Source organism: Varanus komodoensis, unplaced genomic scaffold, assembly GCF_004798865.1.
Source record: "Varanus komodoensis strain SLA01 unplaced genomic scaffold, ASM479886v1 scaffold11, whole genome shotgun sequence".
NCBI classification, from domain to species: domain Eukaryota; kingdom Metazoa; phylum Chordata; class Lepidosauria; order Squamata; family Varanidae; genus Varanus; species Varanus komodoensis.
The window spans coordinates 9,216,424-9,238,963 of record NW_025335317.1 but is presented as its reverse complement, the minus strand read 5'-3'; the positions used below and the strand labels follow the sequence as shown (position 1 = coordinate 9,238,963).

The 22,540-nt window shown below is 38.2% G+C and overlaps 1 protein-coding gene across 4 annotated transcripts in view; it reads left to right on the top strand.

Moving 5' to 3' along the window:
* PARG (poly(ADP-ribose) glycohydrolase) overlaps window positions 1–22,540 on the top strand; it is a 76,581-nt gene that overhangs the window by 36,284 nt on the left and 17,757 nt on the right. For all 4 annotated transcript variants that reach the window (XR_006413750.1, XM_044420338.1, XM_044420340.1 and 1 more), the window contains 4 exons: window positions 8,809–8,888; window positions 10,733–10,793; window positions 13,327–13,402; window positions 17,089–17,236. Coding sequence is in view for 3 of the 4 variants with exons in the window: in XM_044420338.1 (XP_044276273.1) it covers window positions 8,809–8,888; window positions 10,733–10,793; window positions 13,327–13,402; window positions 17,089–17,236 (365 nt within the window). In the remaining variant the exon portion in view is untranslated. The remainder of the gene's footprint in view (window positions 1–8,808; window positions 8,889–10,732; window positions 10,794–13,326; window positions 13,403–17,088; window positions 17,237–22,540) is intronic.

The window sequence follows — 22,540 nt, the reverse complement described above, 5'->3', positions numbered from 1 at the left end:
TATATTTATATTTATATGTCCATACCACCCTGTTGTCGCCTTGCCTGGCTCCCTGTTTTCAAAAGAACAAAACAAACCTCTGTCTGACATACGTTAAAAGCATGAAATGTGTGTGTACTTTAACACCTTCCTGAGCACTTAGAGTTAGAAATGGATCTGTTGGGTGCACTGTGTGTTGTGAGCACAGCACCCAGCCCACCATTTCTTGTTGCCAGAGCAGGTTAACATGATGCGAAGAACTGCCCATTTGTTCCAGGAGCTGAGAGAGGGGCTGGTAGAACAACAAGAGGAATTTGTGAACATGTGGAACAAACTAAATCAATGTGTCATGTGGATTACAGATTTATTTTTGGCTATATATTTCTGTGTGGAGCATGGGATATAGCACTTTTGGGGGTGCACAGTTAATTATGTGGTATTTTATGCAGGTGGTAAGTAGCAGAATTTTTTTTAATGCTATAGGTGCATTGTTTTAGCTCTGCAAACAACAATTGCATACATATGTGCAGGAAACATGTAGTGTATTATCCTTCGACTGTAGGGTTATGGCAAACTGTAACTTAAGTAGAATTATAGAAGGCATTTCCTTTGCACTTGCACCCTCTTTCCAAAATTAATTAATAACTGAAGGTTGAGACTTGCATAAAACAAATCTAGCTTTTTTGACAGTTGGAAATATACCTACTCTCAGAAAATATATTTTCTAGATTGTATAGAGCTGGACCATTTTAGGTAATAAAATGAAATGGCACTTTTAATATGCACATATTAAATTTTTAAAAAAACTCTGCATTTGCTGACTTCAGTTTTGACAGGACCATCAATCTATTTTATCAAAGCAACAGACACTTGGTACAAAAGGTTGAGAACACTGTATTTTATTTTCCTTAAACGTTCTCAGCTATACCATTGCTTGGCAGTCTTACAGGCTGATGACAGCAGGCGATTATAAGTTTTTTTTTTTAAACATTCATCTGGCAACACTGCTTGGAAATGTTATGTATTGAGCCTGGAACATAGGTCACTTTGTCTTTGTGTAATAGAATGCTTTCACATAGCAGCTGCTCCCCAGTAATGGGAGTGACAACACAGGAAGTGCAACAGGAAGCCTTTCAAAGATGAGCAAGGTGTTCTGGTTCAGCCTGACACCTTTGAACACTTACTTTGGAATATCCCTCATTAAACACAGTGAGATTTTCTTTTGAGTTCAGACTTTGAGTGTAAGGAGTCATTCCGTTTCTAATTTTCCCTTCAGTCTCTGTTGCCAGTTCCACTTTGACTTATTCCAACAGTAAATTTTACATCTTGTTCCATATTTAGAATGTAATTTCTGCGAAAAAATGAAAGATCAGTTTAAATTTTACCTGGTATGAATCAACCCATCCTCTGTACACTTGAAAAATGTGCATTCTGAGAACATTTTATAAACCATCTATGATAAGTCAGATGTGCTTTATTTTTCCTGCAAAATATTTTAGGAACTCAGGTAGATGAGTGGATGGTTTGTGTGGATGCTTTTTTGCTTTTGTCTTGGAGATTTAAGGAATCATTATTACTCACAGTATAATCCTATGCACATCTATTCAAAAGTAATTCCCTTGAGTTCATTGGGGCTTATTCCCAGGTAAGTGGGTACAAGATTCCAGTCTCAAAGTAGTTTCTCTAAAAAAATAGGAGATCATTTTCTGAGAGCAAGAGTAGAAGATGTTCCTGCTTGCATACTAACACGTGTCCAGTGTGAGCGCACCGAGGTCGCATCTGTCTGCACATAAGCAAGAAGAAAGGATGCTCATATGTCTCTGGTTATTAGAGATGAGAACTTGTGTAGTAAGCAATATGTACTACTTCAGAAAATAAACTTCTTCAGGTCAAGAGAAGTTTGGTTATAATAGGACCAATTGTGGGATCAGTAGCTGTATAATTACTGTCTCTCTTCTTCCTTCCCCACTTAGAAAGGATCAAACATTAGAAGAGCTGTTGTACCCACCCACCCTTCCTGGAAGCAATCATTTTCTCCCATAAAGCATATTGTATTTGCATAAGGTTGAAAATAGCTTGTTAATAATGGTTAGAGTACAATTTTGGACATGCGTTTGTATATAAAGCTTAGACCAGAGTATGCTGCTTTTGTTAAAGGTAGCAAATGAAACCGTAGCAACACTTTTGTAATCCCTAATGTCATTTTAGTCCCAACAAGGGAAGCTTCTGAACTACTTAAAAAAAAAAAAAAAAAAAACCAAGATGGGGAAAATGTTTACTGGTTAAGATACATCTGTCTTTATGGAATAGTTTTAAGAAAGGAAATTATTGTCCTGCATATTCTGTTTATACAGGGAAATTGTAATCTGATTTAGTTATAATGTAATTCTCTCTTCGCATAAACATCAGTTTGATAGCATTATCGAGTATTCCCTATGGAGTTAATTTTTTCATCTAAATATTTCATCTGAGCTAATCTGATTAGGGAATTAGGCTTCACATTTAAAAAAAGAGACTATCTCTGGTTCCCTCCTGCATGTTAGTCACTCTGCAACACCTACATGTTTTCAGGAGTAAGTACGACTCACTGGTTAATGATAAGCTGGTTTAAAGACCTGCCTTGGTGATAGCAGAGCAACTGAAGAAGGTGGAAGTTAAATTAAATTCATTCAATAGTTATTCTTACTTAGAGCTGTAAATTATCTATCTAATGTTTCTTTGTAGACAACATTAATTGTAGCATCAGTTACAGCCTATGAAAGCATTGGATAAGTAGGCTGTTAGCCAGACAAAATCAGGGCACTTTGACTTGTATTTTTTAAGGTGTTCTTTTTGATGCGCCAAGGTAAAGGGTCTTATAATGGCTAGTTTGAAGCTTTTGGAGTTCTGGAAAAAGGTGTAAAGGGAAGTCTGCCTGTAACAGGGAGCAACTAGTTCCAAGTATTCACTGGCTAGCCCTTTAAGGCACAGGATAACTCCTAGAATAGTAAACATTGTAGGTAGGGTCCCTAGTATGTGACAGAATGTGACCTAGATGCTACTGTACCATAAATTTCAACACACCTGCTTATCTTATAAAAACCTGACCAACCACTCTTAAGTAGTGGAGTACATCATGTTGCTTATTGGTGCAGTGGTAGGATTTTTAAAGATGGATGCTGATTCCTGGCTTTGTGAGGGTCTCCAAGTACACTGCCTGTCTCTCCTCAGTTGTGAAAAAGTAGAACTGGATTCACCAAAGCAACATGCACACAGCCATCTTTTTGCCTCAAGGTTGTGGGCGTCTAAGGTTTGATACTGTGGCACATCTGCAGCTAGCCACATTCCTTCCCAGCCCTCTGCATACATGCACGAAACAGACCTTGCTAGACTCACACATCTTAAGATAGCACCCTTCTCCTTTCCAGCACTCTTTGCTCTACAGTATCCCTTTTGTACAAGCCCTTTGTACTTTCATTCTCTTGGGGCGTGACTTATCCACGTCCTTTCCATTATGAAACATTTTATTGGTTTCGAAGTGAATTTACAGCATTATTTTGCAGAACAAATGTAGTTTTATATATGGGTTTACATACAGATGATGGGTTTGGAACTTTAGGAAGTGGAGAAGTGATAATATGGTGTTTACAATACATGGGTTTTGGCTTGATTTTGGTTTATTTTTATGAACAATAAACCAACCCAGTCTTTCATCCCATTCATAATTTATCATGTGGTTCAGACCCAAACATGCTATGCTGGTTCTTTTTTTACCTGTACACATGATCTCATATTCTGTGTTAACACACTAGCATGTGAACATGACATCAACAGCAATTAGAAAACCATAGGTGAGAGACTGCTGCTTAGTCATACAGTATTGGTACTGTGAGTATCAGTAGATAATATATATGGGAGGAAATGACTTTGATGGTAAAATAGGATGAAATACTGTACCTTACTTTTAGCTATAACAGTTTGCTTTGTTGTGTGGAGGCAATATTGCACTTGACACTTTGTTGACTGAGTACATATGACAAGATATTGCCTTTGAGGTTAAACGGTTGAGGTGTGTTCCTTAAGTTTTAAGCCATGGGAATCGAAAATCTCTAAGCTACTTTCTATGTAAATAGAGAAATTCAAGCTCATTTACTTAATTAACTTGAGAAGATTTTCAGCCATAACCAAGAGGTTGCTTTCTACAGCAATTTGTGTGTGACATTGTTTTGAAGCTGCCCTGAGGCTTTCTCATCAGAAAGCTTCTCATCTAATTGGATAGTGAAAAACTCATGTCTCTTAATTATATAAAAATAGTAAACTGTAAACATCCATTTTATGCTCAATTGAACGCCTAATTCAGTTCTGGATGTGAAAGACAGAGCTTTTTGAAAAACAGCCACTGAAATCTGCATTCACTTGCTAATATAGGCTCCAGACTTAATCATAATAAACAATGAAATCAATGGGACTTAAATAATTATGACCAACTTTAAATTCGTTGATTTCAATAGGTCTGCTTTTATAAGTTTGGATTCCACTCACAAGCAATGCCAATAGCTCTTTTCACCAGCCCTACACTTCACCAGCCAAAAAGGGGGTGGTTGAGAAGCAAATTTAAGAATTTATTTATTTTGCCAAAATAGGCATAACTAGCATACAAGCCAACTAACACTTTTTCTGTGCCTACTTGAACAGCTCGAGGCAAATGGAATCAAGGAAAAAGATAGTTTTTAGAGGGTAGATTTATTTCTAAAGAAAAGTTGTAAGAGTTACAAAGGAGTCGAATTACTCCGGATTGGTATGCTCAACAGATTTGCTGTGGTTTTAGGTAATGGATGCTTCATTGGCAACTTGAGGCTTCACACAGTGAATCAGTTTGGGACGGGGGGGGGTGGGGACTTAGAGGGATATGTTATGAGTTATGAAACCTAATGTGGACCAGAAGGACAGTTACATACTTAAAGCACCACTGTAAACAGAGATCTGATATTAACAAACTTCATTGCTGGGGGAAGAGTGGAGAGAGAATTAGGGCACATGATTACATCCATTTCTGAAACAGAGTAAATAATTTAAATATAAAAATGGGTCAAGGGCATACATTGCAATATTCCACTCATTTCTTGCAGTTGATACCATTTTGAACACACTTTTTAAAAAGTACTTTGATTTCCTTTGGCAAACATTTTAAGAAGTCATTTCCTTTGCAAATGTTCCTTTTGAAATGTGGAGTTGTTATTACGGTGACCTGACCAAAGAGAAAAGCATGATGAGCACTCATAGTGGCAAACAAAACATGCAATTAAAAAAATTCAGACCATGAACCAACAATAGAAACAGCCAGAGCACCACAAAGCATAATTTCCCTCCAAGCAGATTATTAAGCAAAGGATCAACCAATAAACCAGGAAACAGCTGGGCCATGGAATTCAAAGCAACCCAAATGACAGCAGTAACTGGACATTGTATTGTTGAGTTCCTTAGAGTGTGTCTCTGACGGACCTCTAGTGTGGTCTCCTGTCTCTGCATTATTTCAGAATATTTAAATATCTATATAAAGGTCTTCAACTTGGTTAATAGTGGTATATGTATTTAAAAGCTGGAAGGTCAAAGATGATTCAAGCAGCCATGTGCAGTTTGACAGAGCATCTTACATTAGGCAAAACTGGCTGACTAGAGGGAAATAATGCAACTGCAAGTAATGTATTAATTACTATAATGCAAAGCACTGTTCTATAATTAGATGGATGTTTTAAGATACTTGTTTTTTCTGACAGTATTAGTGAATTGATTCTCTGAATTCCAGTCAGGAAAATGCTTTGGAATTGGGCTGAGGCATAGGCTGAGAAAGCAAAGTAAAATATGTACAGCCACACAACAGTAGGTAAGCCCACCCTTCTAAAACTATTATGATTGTCCCCCTGCCTCATTCTTTTTGAGTGTTACCCAAACAATGTGGCATCAGTGAGATTTTAACATTGAACCAATGTGTTAATTAACTTTGGTTGAAGCCTCTAACGTTTGAGTTTCCCTTTTCTGTTGTTGGAACAATTTAAAAGATGCTTAGCTCATATTTTTAATACTTAGGCCTGTGCACAAAAATTGAGAGCCTTATCATGGGATCTAACATGGGGCTTTCCAGAAGTACTGGATGACAAAAGTTGAGTTAGAATACATCAACAGTTTCTATAGCCTGAATAGAGACTGGGATGGGGGATGTTAGCACACCACATGTGTTGATTGGCTTATATAGTACCAGGATGTTTGCATTATTATCAGTGAAAAGTGTCTTTAAATGTCTGCTGTTGATATTGTGATATTGTTAATGTCAGTATCCTCTATGATCAGGATCTCCTTTGATCTTGCTTCCCCACCCCCACCATAAGTACCATATATTTAATGCATCTGATGAGGTGGGCTACAGTCCCAGAAAGCATCCGTCAGAATAAATTTGTTCATTTTTACCATGTAATAAGATAATCTCTTAGTTTTTCAAGTATTTGTAGTTTTCTTGCTGTTGGCTATGGCAGAAAGTCCTCGCAATTTTATCTGGCTCTTTCTAGCAACAGTCTGATTCTGTGTACCCAGAAAAACATGGCTCCCATAAGGTTTTGTGTTTGGTTTTTGTGCTCGATTCAGGGGCACGGGGTGCCAAATGTTATGATCTGGACAACTCTTCTCTCACATTCAACACTCCTGCCTTTTCCTGGTGTTTAAAGATGTGAATGGGAATATAATGGGAACCAAGCAAATGAATTGAGTATTTGTTGTTATGTGATATTGCTATGGGTTAACCCTGCACCATGGTTTAACTATGGGTTTCTAATCATAAAATACTCCCAAGTTCATAACGCAACAACAAACCTCAGTTGTTCATGCTTCATAACCACATAGTTAAGCCATAGTGTGGGGTTTACATGCAGTGACAACCTATGATTCAGCCACAACCCATACACAACCATATGCTGTGATATCATTACATAGGAACTAGGCTACAATTTAACTCACATTAAAAGTCCAGCAAGATGAAAATGTCTTAAGATAAAAAAAATATTTGTTTCCCCTATAAGCTGATTTCCAAGAATAGCTAAACTGCAGGTTCACTTTTTGGTTCCCTAGCCACTACCTTGATTGAATAAGTATTTCTAAATAAAATTGATATTTTAAGGTTAGATCCTTTTTCATTTCATAGAGTTCATGTCAGCCAAATATTACAAACCCACTACATTCATTTCTGTGCTAGAAAACTGACTTGAACTGCAGGTACGTGTGGGTTGCATAAATGCTGGTCTGCCTTTCTATCACATGGTATTAGCTGACTGCTATTACCTCACTTTCCATTTCCAGTTAACATTTCAGTATTTCAAGAAAAGGTTTTAAAAAAAAAGAGAGAGAGAGGGAGAGATTGCATCCCCAAAGGTCTTTTGCCGTATCTGTCCACTTTTAGTGAACATGGTACTAGAGGCATCCAGCTTCTAAAGTCCCTCAGTTTTCCCCTCCAGGCAAATTGCATTATGTGTTACCCATAAAGATGATTTCATTTTCTACAGAATCAAATTAAGCAATATAAGTGCAGGTTTCTGGAAGGTGGATGACGCAGTAAAAAATATTATAAAAGTATGTGCTCGCTTCATGGCTAAAAATAGAGGATGTCTCTTATGCTGACTTTCTTAAAAGCATTTCTTTAAGAATCACTTGATAATGCTAGAGAGTCATTTTTCTAAAGCTTTAAAATGCAATGAAAAAATGAAATGGCATAGTTTCTCAAGCAGTGAAATGTATAAAGGATAAATCTGTTTTTTCTCCTTCCTTAACATAGCTATTACAGTGTAAGTAAATAAAAATAAATTTTGTCTTAAGGAAGATGTAGATAGTACTTGAGATATTCAGAAATTAGATTCTTTATGATTTATGATTAAAACCAACACAGATGTCACCATTGCTGGCAAACCACAAACACAACTGTGTGGGCATGTCATGAGCGGAGCCAACTGGATCTGGGGGTCAGAATAGATCTCCTGGGAGGCCCCTTCTTACTTGCTCTGTTTCTATGTTTCTAACCTGTGCAGTGTTAATGTCTGAAGAACTAATTTAGCTGAGGTCATTACTTCTCTTCCATGAACAGGAAAATTCAACTGTTCCCTGATCATGAAAGGTAGCAGTCTTACTTACTGGTTGTAATTCAACCTAGGAAACTAGCAGGCAAATAATAATTAATGTTCAACAATTATGTGACTGTTCTGTGGGAAATACTGGCATTCTTCTAGCACATTTTAACAAATGTGGTGTGAAGAAAGTTGAGCTGTTTCTGTGACATGACTGTCCTCGGGTAATTGAAGGTGGCATGTGGTCACCACTTTGAATATACAACCTCTGCTCAGGGATTGTTGTGTGAACCTGCAGAGTACAGGTTATGTAACGGTTAAACAATTCGGAAACAGACCATGGTTTGTGTGACATTTGTTTCACCTTATTATCACAACTAGCATTTGTTGGGTTTGCATGACATGGCAATTTCCAAATGGGTTTATATATGCGAACCGGCAAATTTAGTCTTCACCTTGTCATTGTGATCTCAGCCTATGAGGAGCCATGCCAGGCATGTGTCCTGGACCATTTCTGGCTTTTGGAACTTTTAAAAAAATGTCAGTTTCTTTGGTATGTGAGGAACTGATATGTCAGAGCTAATACTGGACTGTCTCATGTTGACAAGATTTGCTTAATGTTCACATTTAGTTATATATAGTTGTAACAGGCTATAACTAATAAACCTGTTAATTTGGTCACTATTTCTTGCTGCCTTTTAGTTGCTGACATAACATTAATCATTTCTATTTATTCTTTTCTTAGGCTGTTTGAAGGCCGTTCACCAAGGAAGCCTGAGAAACTGAAAACCCTTTTCTGCTACTTCAGAAGAGTCACAGAGAAAAGTAAGAATGTCTTTTTAATCTAGTCGTCTTTCTATACCATGAGTTATGTAGTTCTGCCTGACCAATAAACAGATTTGTGCTAAATATTACTTATTAAGTACCTAAAGCTTATTTGGCCCTATGTCATAGTACTTATGGCAAGAAATATAATGACAAAACTATAAAGATGAATCTCAAGAAGTGCATATTCAAATATTACTGTGTCCCTCAAGATTTTATCTGGTCTGGGAAATGGGGTGGATACTTAGATTATACAGACCTTCTCTACAGGAGGAATGTAAAAATGTTGCACAGAATCACATGTTTATTGTGAAAATTGGACTTCCTGGCCCCTGTAACAGTGACAGTAAGAACAGGAGAAACGCATCCACCATTGTATCCTTACAGTTGCTATCCAGTAGAACTTTCTGAATGGTTAGAGGTCTTTTGTAATCTGACCCAGTTTAAGATACAGAGGAACTATTGACAACATGTTGTAGCATGTTTGCAAGATATCTTGAGGACAAAACTGTTTGCATCTGTAACAATGTGTATAGTAACCATTAATGTGGGTCAATGCAGGTTAAAGTAACCAGTACACCATATGGGCCTATATTATCAGATGCATTCAAGGACTTAGACCTAAAGAGAGGTAAACAGGATGCTTAGTTAAGTTGGGCCAACTACTGCCCTCTTGTCTCTCTTGGCTACCACAGGGAAAGTATGAATTGTTGGGTTCAGGAGTAGTGAATGCACTACTGAGAAAAGGTGCAGTCCTTTTAAAAAGAGGCTGTGATACGATTGCTCCTGAAGAACAAACTTTCTTTGGACTCAAAGACTTTGAACAGCCATCAGCTGGTACCTAACACCTCTATATTCAGCAAGGTGCTTGAGACAGTGATTGACAGCTGACTACAATTGCTTTTGAATACCCAGATTTTTTTAGCCCTATATGAGTCAGGCTTTATTCTCGAATCAGTTTAATGAATGATCAGTGTTCTATAATTCATCCTTTAAATTAAATATCCTATTCCTAAATTTGTGAGTAGAAATGGGAAGACTTATTTGTGCTATTATTCTTAGCAACTGAAACTCAAAAGCTTTATTTTCAGAAGTTGAATGTTTAATTTGTGAAATATTCTCCAATAATATGGAAATTCTCATACACATTTTTTCCTGAATCCCTTATAACGTCTGATATGATAACAGGACACTTTAAATGTTTCTGATAAAATACTTTGTCAGAATATTGCATGCCCATTTTCTTCATACAGTAGTTCAAACATCAATATGCTAAACCATAGCAAAGTGTAAGAGATAACACATTTCTAGTGAAATAAAATAGTCTTGTTACATATTTTGGAGTGCAGTCCCTTCATGCTTATTCAGAAGCCTAACTAGGTCTCATGACTCTTACTTCCAGAAAAGTGTACGTGGGTCTTCAGCCTTGATTTGACTAAAACTGTTATGGTTATACAGGGCCTTTCTTTCAAAATGTTACTGCCAGTAACTAAGGCTTAACAGAGGAATTTCAACCATTTAGAATGGGAGAAAAAGATTGAAAATCTGGGAAACCATCAGACAATAATTGAAATGGGGATGAGGTCAGGAGAAGGGGCTGTTAACACCTAAGGGACACCAGAAGACTGAATTTGGCCCCAAGTCTGAGGTTCTGCACCTGTGAACTAGTGGCTTTTACCTACTGATTAGCACCCATCAATGGAACAAATTTCTGGGCAGTTCCCCTGCACACACAACTGAGTCTGCTTCAGGAAGTGCATTCTTGTCCTCCAGGTAAAAAACAATACTTTCCAAAAATAAAAATCAGGGAATCATATGTACCTGTTTGATGTGTTTGCTTATAGAACCCACTGGATTGGTAACATTTACAAGACAGTGTCTGCAGGAATTTCCTGATTGGGAAAGGTAAGTTACTGTTTTTTAAGGGACCTCATTTTGATAGTGGCTATTTTACCCAAACACAGTAATTGTGTGGGATTTGAGAATTTCTCCTGAATTCCCTTAAAGCTCTGAAACCTAGGCATCATTAGGAGCTAATATTTAAAAAATTTTGAAACAATCTATTTTTCCTTCTTCATCCAGGATTGTGGGATAGCTTTTATGTTAGTGAAATGTACAGCTGGCTGTTCACATGTAACTTTTTCTCAGATACATGGGCAGCTTCACTCTGCCCAGGTGTACATAATTCAGGCACAATGAACATAAACATCTTATTCACTGTAAGACCCAAAAAAATAGAATGACTCACCCATAGCATTTCCATGGGTTATAAATGGCTTTTAGGGGGATAATTCTGATTTTGTTTTATCAGGTTCTGCTGTACAGTTTCAGTTTCACTTGTATCTCTTAAGACACACTGGATTTAGCAGTTTAAGTTACAAAAGTTTATGATATGGATTGGGTCACATGTTGGTAAGGTGATTTTTTTTTTTTTGGAGAGCACAAAATGTACACACACAAAGATGTACACACTTTCTGCCTGCCTGCTTGTGGCATCTGTTTCATATATCAACATAGAATTATATGTTTATTTACTTATGCCCCTTGCTTATGTAAAATGACAAATTATATTTGTTACCAAACAAACAGCAGAATGAGAAATGTTATGTTATACATTGCAAATGGCATAAAAGAAATTTCTCAGTCCTGCCATTTCTCCACTCTCCTCTAGTTAGCACATGATAAATGGATACCTAAACCCTAAAGGGCATATAGGAGATGCCATTTCAGAAGATGTTTCTTAGTGAGAGTAATTACTCAGGATGAGAATTGACATTGCTTTCCCTTGGTGCTCATTGCTTGAGTAATCTTGTTCTGCCTCTTACAAAGAGATGGGTTTCTAGAGATAATGATGCTGCCGTCAATTTGTAAGAGACAGAGGCTTTTTTAGCACAAGAAAACATTGCACATACAGCACAGTTGTGGAAATAAAATTGTAAATAACGTAGAACATTAGGAAGTTCTTTTTTTTCTAATTAATTGGGGTAGAATGTGATTTTAAAGCCTAGGTTCTAGAAAAAAGTATAATTAGTTCTAAGAGTTCATTTTTAAAAAGAAATTTCAGCTGCTTATATTGTGCCAAGTTCTACTGCTGCACTTCTGGAAGCTTTTTATCATTCAAGCTTCTTAAAAGAGGGAATTAAAAACCTAAAGGTGTCTTAGCTCACCTTGCTTCTTTTTCATATGCTTCCATTCTATGTTGGCTCTTCATTCTGCTAAAAGAGAAGTTCTGAAAGCTAAAATTAGAAATAAGACCACTAACGTCTATGACCTTTTCTATTTTGTATGTCTTTCTGTGTGAGGCTGATGCTATCATAAGAAAGGTCCAGGTGCAGGCTGTATGCTTGAATATCAATCATATGCTTGTCGATTATTGTGGGGTTTTCAGTGAGTTTCAACTCTTGCATCATGAGGCTATACATTTTTACTCCAAAGAAAATCCTAGGATTCCATCCGATGCCTGCTTAGACAGAAATAGGCCTCACAACTCAAAGCATTCCCTAAGCAGAATAGCTAGGAAATATTGGGAATAGTAGGAATTTTCCTGTCAAAATGATCACAGGATTTCAACCTTACTTTAAGTGATACTCTCTCCCAAAGACACATGTATAGGATTGCAGTGAACAATGGATATGGAAATAGTCTCAGGTCTTACAAACCATGTTGCTTTTTTGTTTTCAGAATCTTCCACTAACTGATAAAACTGATTCTATGTAGTTAAGTGCATTTTAATAATCAGATGATAATATGTTTTTATTAAGCTCAGTGAACCTAAGCAGCCGGATGCTTTCAAAATGGAGAATTTAAATTACTTTTCCTGTTTTGTGTTTCTTGGAAGCTAGAGTCGATGTCTCCCTTTACTCGCCTTTTTTCTAAGCCTCTCCTCATACAGGAAATGCTGTAGCACTGTGATCATCATGGGGCTGGAGCATGCCATTTATACTAGAATAAGCTGCCATTCATCTCCCTCCATCTCTTAAGGAACTCTTTGTTTGGCCAGCAAATAACATGAAGTGATGGATCATTGGGAAGTGATGTTACTGTACCCCAGCCAGTGACCAGTGCAGTGAAATACATCATGTAAGGCCTCCATATGGCCTCCTTCATAAACCTGTGGTATATTACTTATCCTACACCTGCCTGCTGCCTCTATACTTTGCTTAAGTTCTCATAAAATACTACATGGTGCTTTAGTAAAGGCTGACAGCTTGTACTCATAACAAACTACATGGTTTGCGTGTAGTCTACCGAATCAGCACTATGTGCAACCCATCCTTTGTACTTACTTTCTGCTGTAGCAGCTTGTGAAATGGAACAGTAAATTTTTACGACTTTGTATAGATTGATTGGCCATGGACATTTTATTTGAACATGTTCACATTTTTTAAAAAAAATACTCATTCATCTCTATGGAGTGCTTGCACTTATTTCATTACAGAAGTCAGAGAAAAGTGTCCAGGCTGCATGTCACGTATGAAGGTACTATTGAGAGCAATGGGCATGGCATGCTACAGGTAAGAACAGACTCATGCATAGGTTTGTGCTATACTCGTGCTGAATTTGGATCATTCACTTGTGCCCTAGGTTGTGTGAAAGTAACAAACCATTATGCAGTCTAACAGGCACAGCAGAATTGATTGTTCTGACAGCCTTAACATTATCTGTTGTCTCCAGTTCACCTTGTTTTCCACATTTGTGCCCTGTTGAAAAATCTTCTGATTGACAGTCATAAGACCTGGACAGCTCCAGGTTCTTCAGGTCAAGCAGAAATTGACGAGTGACAGGAGAGAGGCTTCCAGGGTATGAACAAGACAGGCTGCCAATTTTCTGTTTGAAAAAAAGGAAGTGATGTTATTATACCCCAGCTAGTGACCAGTGCAGGAGTTCAGGAAGCTTTGTCTGCTGTTGGTGGAATTGTTTTGGTCTGAGAGCCAGTCACCTAAAATAAACTGGTGAGAAGTTATGAAATTTCACTTCCAAATATACAAGCATTTTTAAAAAGTCAGAAGCAAAGTTAGATTTTAAAGTGCTGTGTAAAGTATTGTGTCTTGTTTTTTCAATACCTTTCTGTATTGTCCCTTTCAAATATAAGGGCCCCTTCTCTGTCTCATGATGCCAAAGCAGAAGGAGTTATACTAGTCTAGTTGTCTTCAGCACAGTCTTTTAGAATATTTTCCTGCATAACCTTCAATAAATGGTAGCTGTGTGAGACCATTATTGTTTGTGTACCTCTGTTTACTGTAATGAGGTTTGCCTGGGTGAACATTCCAGAAGATTGTTTACACAGATAATTAACAAGGCATAATCAACTTAAACCCAAGGAATGCTTTATAAATTGACACCCTCGCTGTCTCGTATGCTTGCTAAAACAGCAAAATGTTGCAGATGATCATCTTCTGGACCTGTTAGAAACAATTCGTTAAATTTGTGGTGAAGGACTTTTTGAAAGCTTCCAAAACAGAAAATAACAGCCACTTCTTTACCAGCACAGTCTTAATAGAGAACATGAGATAACAGTTCCCTGCCCTTTTTGGAGGCTAGGCTATTGTGAGAACACTAAGCCTGAGATCATTAAACAGCTTATAAACAGGAATAGGGGGATAGAATCAATTATAATTCACAATAAAACATGAAGAGTAAATTAAATATATATAAACTTGTTTATATTTAGTATAAACTAAAAGTCAAGTACAGATGATTTATTTTGTAGTGTTAAGAAAATGCAGAAAGTGCATGCAGATATTCACAATGGTAGTAGTATATTGCTAATTGCTAGCATAATTACGTGATCTCACTATCATTTTCATTAAACTGTCTCTCCTGCCATTTACTAATCTAGTTCATTGGCTTATTATCATGAATTAAATTAGTATGGTTCTGAGAAAGGAGACTATACCAGTCTGTTATGCTGATACAGAACCCAGTTTAATGGGGTTTTGAGCTTGATTAGAATCTTTGGGTACTACAACAGTATGCAAAATGAATGTAATTAGACAACAGTTAATAGATTTATAGTTGATGAATTATACCATTGTAATTGGTGACTGATTTTAGTACTGCTCAGGTAATGGCTGCAATGCGAGGCAGGAAGGGGAGGGTCTCTTTAATAGGATGCTATTTGAAGGCTTTGCAGTTTGCTGCTCCCAATTCTTCTGTGACCTTGAGCACCTAGTTTTTCATGCCCCCATTTCTGAAGTCGGGGTGTATTCTAGCTAAACCAGATAAAGTGGCACTGGTCTAATCCATCCTGGCAAATCATCCTGTCACTCATTTCCTTGAAACATAAGGCCATTTTCCAGTGTTATTAATATTTTCTCCTGAACTATGCACAAAAACCAAGCGGCATTTTAAAATCACAAAGCAATATTAAATCTTCTCCCAAGCCACTTAAAACTGTAGGCCTGGAGGGAGACGGAAAATATTTTATAATGCATTTGTTGTACTGTATAAATTTGCATTGTATGCACCCAGAACAATCTCACCTGAGAGATTTGATTGTCAGTCCCATTTCAGTCACTTGGCTTTCTGATCCTGCATAAACAGAACAAATCCCTCTACTTGGATAAACTGAGAGTAAATATTAAAAAGAGCTCTCTTGAGTTTTACACATTCAATAATTTGAACAATGCTTCAACCACAAATGTCTTCCAGCATTTATCTTTTAGCCCTCATTATCTTTTAAATGATTCAGCTAATTATTTATTAATTGATTCAAACATGTATAGCCTGTTCTTCTGTACAGTTTATCAGGGCAGTTTACAAAACTCCAAACTGAAACAATGTCATAACTTGCAACACTTTAAGAAAAATAAAATGGCAGAAAATAAGCTTAAATTCTGAGCTGACACTTATTTTTCATGGGGGGGGGGCGGGATCTGCCTGGGAAAAAAACCCCTTTGTCATCCCAAAGCTGACAATATATAGCCCAGGCCAGGCTCCATGGTAAGGCAATTTCACAGACAGGGAACCAACATCATGGGGTCTTTCTCCTGTTGCTGCCCATTACACTTCATCTGACAGTAGAAGATCCTCTGATGAGACCCTTAGTGCTCAGACAGATTAGTTAATTTTTCTGCTTAATTGGGCTAATTGATTTGACTGAGGAAAACTGTAAGCACTCATAAAGTAGACTGATCATTACTAAAAGCAGAATGGGGTACTGATCCTTTGGGTTTCCTACATGCTATTTAGCGCACAAAAAGCCAAGGGCATACACTTTGGCACTTCCATCATGGATAAAGTTTTTATGCCTTTCAGTTGTCTTCAGTCATACAATTACTTACATATCTATAAATCTAAAAGTACTGCTAGACACATAAGTTGCTGATAGCCAAGTATTTAAGGGTAATATCCAAAGGTGCCTTTCCACAAACTCACATAGTGCTAGGAGAACGCCAGTGACTTTCTATTGTGCAAGCAGTTGTGAGCATAATGTCTAACTAGCCTTGCAAAAATGTAACTTTAGTTAGGTTCTCCACTTGCACATAGCACCTGGTTTCCGCTACTAAAATGTGGTTTTCTGAGATTGTGGACAGAAACTGATTTCTCCCAGTCAGTGTTCCAGCTTCTTTCCTTCTCCCTTCCTGGAACCTAATCCAAAACTGGCCTTATAGAGAAAATACCTGGTTCAAAGCCTGGTGGTGGCAGAGGGTACCACCCAAAGCCCCGGAGTGCAGTGGTTTATGTGCATCTGCCTTTGCAGCAATAGGAGCGCACCTTCAGGGAACTTTCCTATTGTCCATGCCAATTCAGATCAACAGTTGCAGGTTGTAATCGATTCTCCTCGGGTATGTACAGATAGTTAACTAGGTGGAGATGGTGGAGAGCTAATTTACATTGCGTGTGTAAGTTAGTACATCAAGTAAGAGATTCTAGAGTCTGGCCCTTTAAAATGGAAGCCAGTAGCTAGGCCTTAAGCAAGAAATTGTTCACATTGGCCAGGTTTTTCACAAACTTTTGCCAGTATACATGGCATCCTCAAACTGCAGAGGGTTTCAGAGCACAAAGGTTACATGTAATTCTCAGCTCAGAATTATAAAACAAACAATAACTGACAGAGTAAACACAATACAGTGTAAATGGCTTAGGCTAGATGCATGTTGTCAAGACCAAAAAAACACAGCTAATCATGAAAAAATCAGCATATGCAACAAATAACTATTTGAACATCCAGTAACCACAGAAAATATGTCTCTGTCAGGTTGATTTTGCTAATCGCTTTGTTGGAGGTGGTGTCACTGGAGCAGGACTGGTGCAAGAAGAAATTCGCTTCTTAATCAATCCAGAACTGATTGTATCTCGTCTTATTACTGAAGTCCTGGATCACAATGAATGTCTAATTATTACAGGTTAGTTTTTCTAAGCCTCATATGGGAAAAATGTTCACATACTTAATGTAATTGAATGCCAAAAGACTCAATAAACTTAGTCTGGTTTAAAACAGCACTGGGTACGAAACAGCAGTCCTGGATATGTATTCACTGGAGTTTAGAATGCATGATTAAGATGCAGGAGAACTCAGGCTCAAATCTCCATTTAGCTGTGAAGCTTACTTCATGGTGGAGAGCAACTCACTGAGTTCAGACATCACTGTGGCTTGTTGGGAGTATTTTAACCCTCGACAAGCCACAGCCCCTTTGGGAGCAGGTTGCATTTGCAGCCCCCACTTTGGGGTTGTACTTTGCAAACCCAGTGAGTATGGAGTATGCGAAGATTAAACTACCCTGATGAAGCAGTAAAACAGACCATGTTTGCAGTTAGGGTTATTCAGTTTTAGCATAACCCACACTGCTTGGGTTCATGCAACATGCCACCCCCCACCAGTACCTCACCTTCACCCTGTGTCATGAGATCAGCCCCCTCCCCCCCGCCACGTCATCTAAACTTTCACACAGGTTGAAGATAAAGTGAGTCATTATATAATCATGAATGCTACTAACACATTACAAGAATCTAATGATTTTTAAAATGTCATGAGTAAAATTATGTAGCTGATTAGATGCATTCTTGTACTGGAACTTGAGATTTAGCCAGTCTGCAGGACAGTGTTTATAAATATATAAGCAACTTTTGAATTATATAGCAACATAGGAATATATGGGACTACAGTTTAAGACTTCAGTGAAATTCAGAATCTTAACAAGTGTAATAAAACATTGGGAAGTGGAGTGTGGCTGTTCAGGTTTCCAGCCAGTTAATGCCAGCTCTGTTTTTCCATTCCATTCCCTTCGCCACCATCCTCCATATATTAGCCAGCATTGCATGACTGCTGGGCAGGCTCAGTCTTTGGTGGGCTGTTTGCAGATTTTTTATGCTACTGTAATCCTTGGGATTCTGCCAAGTCAACTGTTGCCTCCTCCTGGTACGTGGATAATGTCTTTCTGGATAGACAGTCAGAGAATTGAGTTTGATATTAATCTAAACACGTTGCAGTGTGTCCTTCATGTTTTTGTTAGCTAAGTCAGTGACTGGAAAGATTGGAAAACAAAAGTTCACATGAAAAGAACTTGAATGTTGATCTTAATGTTCATCCTCCACTGCCAGACCACTCTGGATCATTTAAACCCCAACCAGTCTGCATTCAAGACAGTAGAACATGAGGGTTCTGCATGCAAATAGACCCTTTGTTTGTCCTGGGAGAATATCTCAAGAGGCAGTTTAAGTAGATGGACCTGCAAACTGAAACGTATGGGGGAAATCTGTTTCTTCTACAGCATAACATTCTGTTATCTTCTTGCATTATCTTGTTATAAAATAACTGCCAAGAACAACTGCTAAGGAAATATTAGGAATAGCAAGTATGTAATATCAAAACTTGGTTGAAGGATTGTGGTCTCAGTTTTAGTGCAGTATTGCCCTTCCCTCTGTCTCATCCATTAGTGGCTCATGAGAACACTCTTGATTAGCAGCAAAACTCAATTAAAGTCTTATGGGGAATGGTCATAGGCTTGCAGGCATCAAAAGGATTCACTGAATGTGAGTTACCCTAACTATTGAATGTGTGTTATTTAAGATAGCGCCCCAGAGGTGCAAGTGAGCAATTGCTAGCACATGCTGCACATGATTTACACTTTCAGCCTCCACTTGAACTCTCAGATCAGTTATAAGTGCATGAAAAGTACCCTGGCTTAGCCATGAGTTGACTGTTAGTGCTCAGAGGATATAGCCTGGAAGCTAGAAAGCTTGGGAGGATGTCCAGTTCAGAAGAAGATTCTGTAAAGAAATGTCTGGTGTTAACAAACTGTTGGAATTCCCAACACCTTCATTGCTGTTCCATGTTGTAAGCATTGAGCTTCTAATGTATGCAATAATTCAGTTTTGAATTATCTTACAATCTTCAGAACAGGCTCAGTATATTTCAGTGGACTTTCCTGAATGAGCTACTGAATGGGAGGCGTACATGGAGCTCTCTGGAGATTCCTAAAGTGTAATTATGACTGTTCTCAGGGATTAAGTAAGAAATGCCCCCAGATAACATTAGCAAATAAAACCTGGACAGTTCCATTTCAGATGCTTCTGTTGGAACAAAATGGTGATTTTTCCACTTCTTTGAATCAATGTATAAAAACCAGTGTGAAGAAACAAAGGGAACTGTTTGTGCTAATGACAACCCATCACTTAAAGAACTCATGTGCTGTCATTTATGAGCAGGAGAGAATGAGCACACACCTGCTGCTTTCACTGCACAGCCTACTAGCAGCTCCCTCCTAACTTATAAAGCATGGCTGGGTTTGGATGCCACACACCACAAACTACAAAGGAGCTCATCTTGAGTTTTGCAACAAAAGCGGAAGTGACGGGTGTGCTGCAGGCAGCACACCTAATAACAAAGGAAAATGAAAACTCTGCCAGTTAGGAAGAAGAAAAAATGAATGCAACCAATTTTTCTCGGAATGTTGATTTCAAGCTGCTATTTTAAGCACGTGTGAGGTGAAGCAGCAGGGCGTCCGTACAGGATGTGAAAAATAGGGTTGCATATGTGCATGAGTGAGAAAGACAATAGTAATAATCCATAGAAGGGCCCTTCTCAGTGTTGTGCACTCTTGCTCCCCCCCTCCCCCAGTACACACACACACACACACACACACACACACACACACACCAGCGAGTGACTAAGGAGCATTCTGAGGTATAGTGAAGCATCTGGATTGCTTGCTCAAGGTCAAACCTCAGCTGATTTGCTGCATGCTGAATTAAGATTCTGAAAAGAATAGTAAAAAAGGGAGAAGATCATAATCTGTTCTGACAGTAAAAGCAAGCAGTTTTTAGAATTTCTGCATCCAAAATGGATGCTTTTATTTCCTAGGGACAAAAAAAACCAAGTGTTACATTCTTTCTCAGTGTTTTAGTGCACTTTACTTTATTACAGTGCTTTCTAATTAATATCTGTGATGCAATGTCCTGCTCCCTTAATGGAAATGGTCATTTCATCATCCTCATTTGATCCTTGGCTTTCTTCCATCTTGGTGCTTAGACAAGCCTCTGCTGGGTGCAGTTATCTGCCTGATAAATTACAATATTTCAGTGATGTATCTTGACTCAGTGGCCTAATGGATATAACTGCACTGCTGAAATTTGCAGAAGAGACTGAGAAATTAGAAATAAATTAGATTTGTTGCAATTGGCCAGCATCTGCTTGAGATCATTGCACTAGCAAATATGAAACTGGTCATGCAAAAACACAAGCACAGGCTTTTTCCAACCCACCATTTAGTCAGTGGGAATGTTAGCGTTTATAGAGCGTATTTTATTGCAATTTTTTTTAAATATCAGGAATCTTAAGAAGTGCAATTAATTACATGGTTCTAAAATGAAAAACAACATAATGTATATATCTGCTGCAGTTTGACTGACATACTGATTCTTTCCTCTCAGAAATTAGGTTTCTGAGAGGAAAGAATCAGGTTTGGAGCATAGCAACGGTGCCTAGACATTTTTTTTTTTTTTTGCTTGCCTCATTTTATCCTGCTATCATGCTTAATGATGTTTCCATCATACATCCAAACTTGCCTCAACAACTATTTGTTAATTTTACTATTTATGTTTAGATTGCCAGTTTAAATTGTAAGGTCCCAATAGCAGGAACTATCCTCCTTTTTACGTACAGCAAAAGATAGAACATACACATGTTTCCCTCCCTTGCTTGCAACAAACTGGCTTTGACTAGTTTTTTTTGCATATGCTCTGTTACCCTGTGTTCACCTATTTAAATTTTAGAACAATTCATGTTTAGCCATTCATATTTAAGAAGGGATTTCCTCTTTATTTCCAAGAAGTGTATTAGCTATGAGACTGCTTTGTCACAGGCATCAGCACTACCATTAAAGACCATTATGATACTGCACAGTGATTGATTTTTCCTCCTCTTACATGCAACTTGCATGTTCGGTAGTGGACCATTACCTCTAAGTAAATCTATTTATTCTTCACTGTTTTAAAATCAATGGAGTCCATGATGCTTTAGCTCATGGCAGATAGTATCTCCCCACACCACTGCGTACTCCGTAGCAATCTCTCTGTGTGTTCTGTAGGATAACAGCTGAATCCCTTAGGTGTTTGCCTGCTTGTATACGTTATTCCTTTATTAATTTCTTCTGTTATTTGGGATGATTACTGTAGCGGGCTGATTTTACCTGTCTTTACTATTGTTTTCCTTGACCCCTGTGCATGCATGCAAGGAGGCTTTCATTTTTACTTAAGAGCTTAGCAGCAAAAACAAATGGGGAAGAATAAAAGAGTGCAGACAGCTATAATGAAGGCCTTGCAGGTTTTTTTCCCCTATCCTTTCTGCAACATCTTAAACCGGAAAGACAAGAGTACTACCGCTTGACCATCATCCTGAGATACTTAGACTTCATTTATGAGCATCAGTGACTTGTAATGCTTAGTTTTAAGAGAGATTTTATTTTTTATGCTTCCTCCACCCCTCTAAAGCTTTGAGAACACCAGATGTGACACTATTTGAAAAACATTATGTAAAACAGTATGAGTACTATCTAGTATTAGTCTGAAGTTCAATAGAGCCATTGAAATGAATGAGACAAATTAGTTGTAATGAATTTTTTTGTTGTTGTTGTTAGTTGCGAAGTCGTGTCTGACCCATTGCGTCCCTGTGGACAACATTCCTCCAGGTCTTTCTGTCCTCCACCATCCCCCAGAGTCTACTTAAGCTCACGCTGACTGCTTCAGTGACTCCATCTAGCCACCTCATCCTCTGCTGTGCCCTTCTTCTTTTGCCATCTATTAGGCTCTTCTCCAGGGAGTCCTTCCTTCTCATTAGGTGGCCAAAGTACTTGAGTTTCATCTTCAGGATCTGGCCTTCTAAAGAGCAGTCAGGGTTGATCTCCTCTAAGACTGACCGGTTTGATCACCTTGCTGTCCAGGGGACTCACAGGAGTCTTCTCCAGCACCACAATTCAAAGGCCTCAATCCTTCAGTGCTAAGCCTTCCTTATGGTCCAGCTTTCACAGCCAAACATTGCAACTGGGAAAACCAAAGCCTTGACTATACGCACTTTTGTTGGCAGGGTGATGTCTCTGCTTTTTAGTATGCTGTCTAGGTTTGCCATAGCTTTCCTCCCCAGGAGCAAGTGTCTTTTAATTTCTTGACTGCAGTCCCCGTCTGCGGTGATCTTGGAGCACAGGAAAATAAAA